The sequence below is a fragment of the Gymnodraco acuticeps genome, unplaced genomic scaffold (assembly GCF_902827175.1).
Source record: "Gymnodraco acuticeps unplaced genomic scaffold, fGymAcu1.1, whole genome shotgun sequence".
NCBI classification, from domain to species: Eukaryota; Metazoa; Chordata; class Actinopteri; order Perciformes; family Bathydraconidae; genus Gymnodraco; species Gymnodraco acuticeps.
The window spans coordinates 216,214-225,891 of NW_022990286.1; the positions used below are offsets into that span (position 1 = coordinate 216,214).

General features: G+C 39.9%; 1 protein-coding gene across 1 annotated transcript; it reads right to left on the reverse strand.

Annotated features, from left to right (window-relative positions):
- Positions 1 to 8,319: 8,319 nt before the first annotated feature.
- On the reverse strand, positions 8,320 to 9,621 carry ptrhd1 (peptidyl-tRNA hydrolase domain containing 1). Its single transcript, XM_034221819.1, has 2 exons — positions 9,191 to 9,621; positions 8,320 to 8,634 (listed from the first exon to the last, which is right to left on the reverse strand). The coding sequence occupies exons 1-2, from the start codon at positions 9,398 to 9,400 to the stop codon at positions 8,464 to 8,466; spliced, it is 381 nt and encodes a 126-aa protein (XP_034077710.1). The 5' UTR covers positions 9,401 to 9,621; the 3' UTR covers positions 8,320 to 8,463.
- Between the last annotated feature and the right edge of the window lie 57 nt (positions 9,622 to 9,678).

A 9,678-nucleotide genomic window follows, 5' to 3' on the forward strand; every position in this document is an offset into this window, starting at 1 on the left:
AACATTTTACATTAAGGGTTCAACATATAAAAAAGCCTCAGGACTAAAAGACTTGCAATAGAAAAGTAGGTAAATTAAGGTGCATTTTATCCATTAATCCAAACCTAACAAGTTCTCCAACTGCATGTTGTTACATCTAAATTATTACATTATTATTACATTGCATTTAGCTGACGCTTTTATCCAAAGCGACTTACAATAAGTACATTCGACCAGGAAGACACAACCTTGAAGAAAACAGAATCATAAAGTACATCAGGTTTCATAGAGCCAAACATTTCAAGTGCTACTCAACTGGCTTTAGGTAAGCCAGTCCTTTATTAGTATAAAAGTGCTTCGTTAATAGTTCTATAAATCACTGCATGTTTTCCACACTGTACATGAGGTGTGTATATGAGAAATAACCCTTTTACAAAGAGGTCAATGTGTCCTTTAAGTTGTGTTGCGTCCAGGGCGCAAGTGGCGGGTAAATCATAATAAACTGCAGCGCCCCTAGCGGCCGTTCACACCACTGTCTTACATAAGCAACAGCCTGGTATGTTTTCTATGCAGGTGGTGGCGAAGGAGCAAAATGTCCCAGCTCCCACTGCACACGTTAAGAGAAGATGGTGTCGGGGAAATGTAGCAGGACACATAAACAAAGAGTCAGGCATGTTATGGAGGCATGTATGCTCCTCTGCAGCAGGCAGTTCAATTGAGGGGATTACATGCATTTAAAAGGCCGTGCTTCAACTCAACGGCTTTATTATCATAATGCACAGTAGCTATAGAGTAGTTATGGCAATGCAAAGCTTAAGTGCCAGGCCCCTTCAACAATGCAACATAAATATGTATAAAAAAATATAACAATAAATAAAATATAATACAAATAAAATACAAAAACCTAAATGTTGCCGAGAATTCAAATGCAGGAGACCGTAAACATGTAAAATGTAATTAGATAAACAAGAACAGAATGTTAAATTAAATACTGTGCAGTGGATTAAATATTGCTTGTTATAGTAATAAATACATGTGTGTGATGCAAACAGAGGAATGTTATGATGGCACTTGACAGGTCAGGAAATCAACAGTCTTATCCTCAGTGAGGTTAGCTTACCTTTGTCCCCTCCTTGTAAATACAGATCCTTTTCTCCTGTTGTGAGTAGTCACGCTGGATGATTAATTCCCATGCAGTTAGCTAACTTTAGCTAAACCAGGCTTCACTTACAGATGTTTTGACTTTTTATTTCTCCACTTGCATGCATTATTTTGCTGTGGAAATCATGTTGTGAATCCCAACTAGTTCTGGAAACCGGAAGTACACAGTTAGCAATGTAACGTTGTTGACAACCCTGCGTAGTTAAAAATCACACACGATTTGGAGTTAGCTAACGGTTAGCTTAGCCAGCTAACAGCTCGCTAAATCCAAAACCTTGGGAAATATCCTTTTTTCTCCTCCTTGTCCGACGTATATCCCATCTGTAAACCCGTAAGTAAGTCAGAGAATCACGTGTGAGTGGTATCTGCGTGTCAATGTCGGTGCACTCGCGTTTTTAAACCCAAGTTATCGCTTTGGTTTCTGATCTCCGCCATTTCCAAATCTCAACACAAACAAACAGCCCAGCTCGGGAGCGCGCAGAACGTCCATGCGCGTTCGCGAGAAAAGGCAGCGTGCAGAGGGAGCTGCTGTGTTGCAATGTAGGTGTAGCATAATAAAAACAGTATTCAGCCGGAGAGGTGGAAGAAGTATTCAGATCGTGTACTTAAAGAAACAGTAGGAAGTACCAGAGTGTAGAAATACTCTGTTATAAATAAAGGCTTGCGATCAAAATGTTTATCAAGTAAAAGTATTGGCATTTAAGATGAGATAAGATAAGATGGACCAATGCATGTGTCATAACAGCAACAAAAGAGAAAGAGACACAGATAGTACACATAATAAGAATACAAGTCAAATAAATAAATGTATTAATGTAATGAAATGAACAATGTATTAACAGTATTAATAGAAATAACACATATTGTGAGTTCAACTATGATGGAATGATTTACAGTTTCACAGTTATTCATTCAACTGTTAACCTTAACAGAAGTGTATAATCTGTTTTTCTGTATTATTGTGTTGCACTGTTGGAGAAGCCTGTGACCTAAGATGTTCATCGACATAACTATTCTGTAGTTATGTTCGTATGACAAATAAAGAACCTTGAACCTTGATAATGTAATTGAAATAAACCTCACCTTTACCAAGTAAAACATCAAAGTGATAAATACATTAATGCATCAATCCTTTTAATTAAATAATTCAAACATATCTAGTGTTTAAATGTGTCTTTCTGCATGTGCTTTAGACGTCAATATGAAAAAAAGTACTGTGCGTATATTACTGAATTTAAAGTGCATATTTCTTGAAATGTACAGAGTTTATAGTTTCACATTTACACAAAATAGGTAAACACAGATACTTCAACTAACACTGTTGAATATTTATAATATTTAATGTTGTGACTTTCACGTTGTAATGAGTTCTTAAGAGGACTTGTTGTTTTAATTAAATATATCCCTTTTACAAAGAAAAATATAGAATTAATTATATTATTATTCAGACATTTATTTTAACACCTGTGTGAGATTTACGTCGCTATAGGGAGGAAAAGTGTATGCCCCCAATGTGCCTCCTGCAGTGTGTGTGTGTGTGTGTGTGTGTGTGTGTGTGTGTGTGTGTGTGTGTGTGTGTGTGTGTGTGTGTGTGTGTGTGTGTGTGTGTGTGTGTGTGTGTGTGTGTGTGTGTGTGTGTGTGTGTGTGTGTGGGTGTATACTGCAGAATCCATACTGGCTGGTACATAGTGATGCATTGCATACTGTCTGACGCACTTGTAGCTACATAATTCATGAGGTACAGTATGTTTATGTTCCTCATTAGGAAGTTAGGATCATTATCTTTGCATTGAAAAGGTTTTTTATTTCCGTCTGTGCAACACAAAAACTAAAAGACAAAGACTAAGGTGAAACAAAACAAACAGACAATACAGGTACATGTGAATATGGGATCAGATTGTGTACAGCAGTGGTTCTCAAACTTTTTCTGTCAGGCCCCCCCAACACAAATAGTCACGTAATGGGCCAAGTTAACATTTATTAAAATACATCAATATGAACGTGAGCATTCCTTTCAGAACAGGATAATAAAACAATGCTCCATAAGTCTGTGTGGTCAACAACAAATAATACAATTGTGCAATCCCTTCGCTAGAACAATAAGTTATAATACTTTGCAATCTGTGCAAAAAAATGAAAAGAAAGAAAATGCTGATATCTGGCAAAAAAGTGTGTCTTATCATTAGTGGCTGCAATGAGCCTGTTTGGCACTGCACATTTCTGCACAACGGGGTTGCAGGCTCAGTGGCGGCGCCAGATATTTCTTTTGGGGGTGCTGTGGGGTAGCTTGACGTTTCATAGAGGGTGCTCAAACATTTAGGGTTTCCCATTAAGGTACCGGGCGCTGCAGTGGAATTTTCTACTGCAACAATCCCCACACATATACACAGTGTACCCGCGACTGTTACAATGAAGGCTCGATAATCAGCTCACGGCATATAGGTGTAAGCAGGGGTAAAGTCCTATTTTTACAAGTGGGGAGTGGACCTAACATCCTCTAGGGTGGTCCGGGCCAGGGCATGCTCCCCCGGGAAGATTTAAAAAAAAATATTGAACAGATTTCTTTATGGATATTTTACAAATTACTCCCCTTTTAAACTGTATTCTTGTTTTATTGTCAAAGTATTTCATAACTGTTTTTCATTTATTCTCTTATTTCTTTATACCTATAATGATCATATAAACGTGTGCCTCAGAAATAATTGTTTACATTAATCGTGACCAACCCGTTTGAGACCCACTGAGATAACTAATCTCAGTGGGTAATTTAAACACTGAGAGAGTCCTTTACCTCACTGAGCTGAGGTTATCTGAGCCTCTCAGTCTGACAGGCGAGAGTTCTCCCTCCACCTTGTTGTTGAAAAAGCGTAGCTAGCTAGCACCAGATGCTAACAACAACAATCTCCGGTAACCGTGCACGCTCTCTCTCTCTCTCTCTCTCTCTCTCTCTCTCTCTCTCTCTCTCTCTCTCTCTCTCTCTCTCTCTCTCTCTCTCTCTCTCTCTCTCTCTCTCTCTCTCTCTCTCTCTCTCTCTCTCTTGCTCGCGCACACACACAAAATGGCTCGTTCCACACACACACAGAGCCGAGTTTGAATTAAACACAGAGACCCAGAAGTACTTAAATAATAATAAAAACAATACCAATAATAACATTAAAAACAAAATTAACGTATACATAGGTTATTTAAATAACAATTTATCTAAATACGTATTTATCTAAGTCATTAATTAAGCATTATTAAACGGGGAAAACTCCAATCATTCATGAATTCCTGGGGAAATATCTAGAGAGAAAGGCACCATATTATCTAAATTGATAAATAGCACTGCAGATAAGACAAATATATTCTTTATTTTGAGGTGAACTGTACTTTTGAGGATCTCCATTATACTCCTGCAGGTCTGCTTTTGATAAACATGTCACCCTGAGCATTGTGATGAAACAACATGTGAGAGAAGCGTGAGTGTGGGCGTGTCTTCAGGAGGTTTACTAGGAATTACTCTAAGCAGTAATTCACTTGCATTCATTTAGCGCTCGAAGTCTCACATCAATGCAAGGAGTTGTGAAGACAGTCGTGGAGATCTCTGGGTGATTTGATTTATTGTTATTTGTTTGGGCTTTATTTCCTTTTTCTAATGTAATAATTCCGAAAAGCACCTCATTAAAGCACGCCTGAGATAGGTGGTGTTAAAGAGGAGGAGCTTGTTTTCAAAATGTGAAAATGACATCATTAATTTGCTGCCACTGAGATCGGAGTTTTCCTGATTTCCAGATGTTTTTTAAAGTCAAAACAATATATAACTTTTAAGTCAAGAAAGCAGACTCCAGGAAGTCTCCTTAGTGAAAAAATAATTAAAAAATCACGTTGGAAGAAGTGATATTAGGCATGACACATCAGCTGCATCTCTAATCAAATTGACAAGGTCACAACTATCTGCAGGGCATTGGTGGACGAGTGGAGTCTGTTTTTCATTTTAATTATTTATTTACTGACACACTAGAAATATTTAGCATTTTGCACATTGATTGCACCTGAATTATGTTTTTCCATCCTAAAATAAAGTTGTTTTCCAGACAATTAGACCATAACAACACGGGAAGTCACTTAGGTTACAGTCTTTTTTAAGGTAAACATTAACAGTTCAGTACCGCATTTACAGGTTGAAATGCAGAGGTTAGCTGGGGACTATGGGAAAGGTTCAAATGTTTTTGAGAAGTATGTTTTTTTAGTTAAAACCCAAACTTTACGCAGAAAAAGATGACCAATTTCACAGTATGTGTGTTTCTTCTTATGAACTGTAACTGCTGCTTACAGGATAAAAAGAATCATTACCAAAGAAGTTAAAAGTTGTTGAAACGCCTTTCTGTGAATTGGGGAAAAAGAGGTTACGGTTAAACCTTATAATGTCCACCTAAAGATTTACTTAGAAGTTATAATCAGATTAAAAGTGACTCACGAAAACATTTTGTTTGTCGCTGGAGGGATTTCCCTTTTCACTGTGAAGATTAGTACTCCTTGTAGAAATGAGATGTATTAAACCTGTATGTATTAACATTATGGGAAATAAGTGTCCCCAATATCATTTGAAAAACCCTATTTTATCTTTTTCTCTCTTACTTAACACACACCTCGAAAGCAGTAGTCTGTTTTTTTGTAAATGTAAGTATGTCAGGACTCAAAATAGACGACTTAAATGGCCCATGTCATGCTTTTCCGGTTATCACCCGTCCCCTTGTGTGTCATGTAGCTTTTTCTGCATGTGAACGGTCTGCAGAGTCACAAACCCTCAAAGTACACCCTGTAGCGAGTAAAACTCTAACACAGAGAAGACGTGTCCATGCTGCCCCAGAATGCCTCGTTGTTGGAGATTTTTCTTTTTACATTGTTTACTTCCTGTGACGTGTGAACACCCAAATCAACAACAAATGACCGGATTGGTCCATTTGGGCCAATCCGGTCATTTGTTGTTGATTTGGGTATTCACACGTAGCGGAGCACCTCACACACCAGGACCCCTTGGCTAACTAGCAGGGAGTCCCATTGACTTGCAAAGAGCTCCCTGAACGCTGGTAATAGACGAGTTGGGATGGCGGAGAAATGCTCTCCGCAGACCCATTCTCACAGCGTTATAAACCTTCTTACTCAATATCAAGCCACACTTATTGTTTTTACTTCGGCTGTGAGTGTGCTCAGGATGAGTTTCGCTTGTTCTCGCTGTATCGCCGACCCGGAAACCTGTCCGCTCCTCGCAGCAGCTCGCAGCTCAACCAATCAGAGCACACTGGGCTCACAGGGAGGGGGGGGGGGGGCAGGAGCTCCAACAAGCCGTTTAGGACAGAGAGTGAATACACATACTATACAGAGATGCTGTGAGAAATCAATGTGAGTTTGGAACATTGAACAATGTAAATCTATTCTAGTAGACCTCAACAATGGAAATATGATCAGTAGAAATGGCCATGACATGGGACCTTTAACACACACCTCGAAAGCATTATAGTCTGTTTTTTTGGAAATGCAAGTATGTCAGGACTTAAGGCAGCTACTTTCAAATGATGAGGTATGGTCTTCAACTATTTGAGATCAAGTCCTTACTGTTCCTTAGAGTGACCTTAGAGTTTGTTCCCTTAACTAAAACTAAGTAAGATTGTATTTTTTTTTACAACACAACCAAGACTGTTTTCAAGATTATTGCATTTGAGCAACGATCAAAAAGGAGGGATTGGAGGTAATGCAGGTCCACAAACTGTATGTAGTGCACTGTGTAAAAACATGGAATTGATGTATCTCTCTAAATCAGGGGTCACCAACCTTTTTTAGGATGAGGGCTACTTTTAAAAAATAAAACAAGTCGGGGGCTACTTTTACTCCTCTTTTTTTTGTTTTTTGCAGTGTATATATTTATCACATTTTAACATTATTATATGCTGACCTTTAACCTGTGTGTGCTGTTTGGGTCTGTGGGACCCGTTTTCAGTGTTTACTCAAAGAAAATGTATGCAATTTAATTATTTGAACCTGCTTTATTGGGGGGGTCCTCACCTCCTCTAGGGGGGTCCGGGGGCATGCACCCCCGGGAAGATGTTTTTTAAAATGTTGAAGTGAAATGCATCAATCTGGTGCACTTTGAGCACAACATGAATTTATGGATACAGCTCTCAACTCTCAGATGAAAGGGAGATGTATACTTTTCAATACTCCAATCATCTTTAGAATATTATCACAACCAATGTTACCTAGTAGTTAGCATTCTTTCTTTTTATTTATGCATATTTTACTAATCATTCCCCTTTAAACTGTTTGTTGTACTGTCCTATAGTACACATTGGAATGATTTCTTACTTTATCTATATTACATAGATAAAAGTGTGCTCTCCTTAGCTCTCTCGCTCTCTCTCTCTCCCTCCCTCCCTCGCTCTCTCTCTCTCCCTCTGTATCGCTCGCTCACAGAGACTGTGTGCTCCTCCGTGGCGAGGACGGCTTGTGTTAAAAAATAATAAACATATTTGTAAAGTGGGGGGACACAAACGGGATTTCGAAAAGTGCGGGGGACATGTCCCCCCCCCCTGTCCCCAGTGGAGATTACGCCATGCGTGTGTGTGCGTCAAGTGGAATAACTATATATGCAAGTTACAACACACAGAGTAAAACTCTGCCCCTCATGTGCTGTATAGGCTGGCATGATAGGCTGTTCAATGGGGCTGATGTGTTGTGTTGATTCTGCCAGAAGGAAAATCAGCGGGGAGGTGCCACATTGCTTTTCTTCCCGACTGCAACGCTGGTCCCGCAAATCAAGCAAGAACGTGATTGGTCGATATTCATTGTGGGGGTGGGGGAGGAGGGGCGTTAGATATAGAGTTGTAGTAAGTAGATAGAGTTCGCTATGATTTATGTGTCGTTTATGCATAGGGTAGATTCTTTTAATTACATTTCCTTTTTTGTTTTGTGTATTTTATACATTTTGGATTTGCTTGGCGAGCTATTTTTAGAACATGCCCCGCGGGCGACTCACGTTGCCCCTGCGTGCGGGCGACTCACGTTGCCCCTGCGGGCGACTGAGTGCCCGCGGGCACCGTGTTGGCTACCCCTGCTCTAAATGAAGTTGCAATGTCAATACTGCAGAAGGAATGCCACTTTTGAGGGTTTTCATCCGAACAAAATAATCCAGAAAAGAACTTCATATTTTCCCCACTTTAATCTTCAACATTACAGATGTTTGGATGCACCGAGGAAAAGAGCACAGATGTTTTCCTTTAATAGATGAAATTAGATCCTGATATGCTCTGTAGTGCGTAGCGGGACAATGTCTTTAAAAGGCCCTCATTTGAAGAGTTTGAACTTGCGCAGCAGCGGCTGGACGGTCTCTTTGGCACACGGCTTCAGAGCCAGGCAGGTGGGGACGTTCTCTGGTTGTTCGATCCACAGTTTGTGGGCCACACCGGCCTTTGTTAGAGTCTCTGATAGATTAGAGAGGGCGGCCTCGTCTGGAGCCTGGAGAAAAACAACCACACACAGTTACAGTTAGTGAGGCACCACTTTGTACCCTTTTTTCACGTGTCATATGGACACTACAGTGTAGTTAAGGCAATACAAATATGAAGTCCCAGTCTCCTTCAACAATGCAACATAAATATATATAAGACATTAAACAATAACCAGTTACAAATAGTGGAAAAAAAAAAAATGGTGGAAATTTTTTTTATTGTGTAGCTCGTTAAAATCGGTAAAAAAAATAACACTTTATAGTAAATTGAATATTGCCGAATAAAACAATGAACCACACTAGATTATAATGTGCTATTGGATGTTTTGTGAGGAACTGTACACACTAACATAGAACACTAGAATATTGCTGTGTAGTTCGTTCAAACTGGTCTAAATAACACTTTTAAGTCAAATTAGTTTCCCTTTAGGGTTAAATGAATGTTGCCGAATAACACAACTAACCAAACACAATTGAACTGATCATAAAATATTTTGTGATGAACCATATAACACTGTAAACATTAAATTCACCAAAAATATGAATGTAGTTCGGCGTGCTTACCCCCAGCACCACCTTGTGCATGGAATCCAGCTCCTCCAGGTACTGCTGGGTCTCCGGGTCCCGGTAGTGGAGGTGTATGGCGGCCGTAGCGGCGTGGCAGGCCTGGGTGATCACGGCTCCCAGGGGCCAGGACAGCTGGTGCACCAGGTCCGTCCGGACGACCACATACTGGACCAGCCGCCCCGGAGAACCGGCTCCTGTAGCAGCCATGTTTGTTTTGTTTTGTTTTGAAGCGTGCACAGGAACCGATTCAGGGTCTGTTTATTTTCCGGTTCACCCAATGTTGTGGAGATTGACAGTAGTGATGCTTCTTTAACATCCACAACTGGGCTTCAGATCATGAAAACGTGAGATTTATTTGCAGTGCTGCAGGTGAATAAATCAATGTTTTACTTCCTGTCAAATGTGTTTTTAGCTTGCACGGGAACAGATTCAGGGTCTGTTTATTTTCCGGTTCACCCAATGTGTATTAAAACGGCACTGCACTC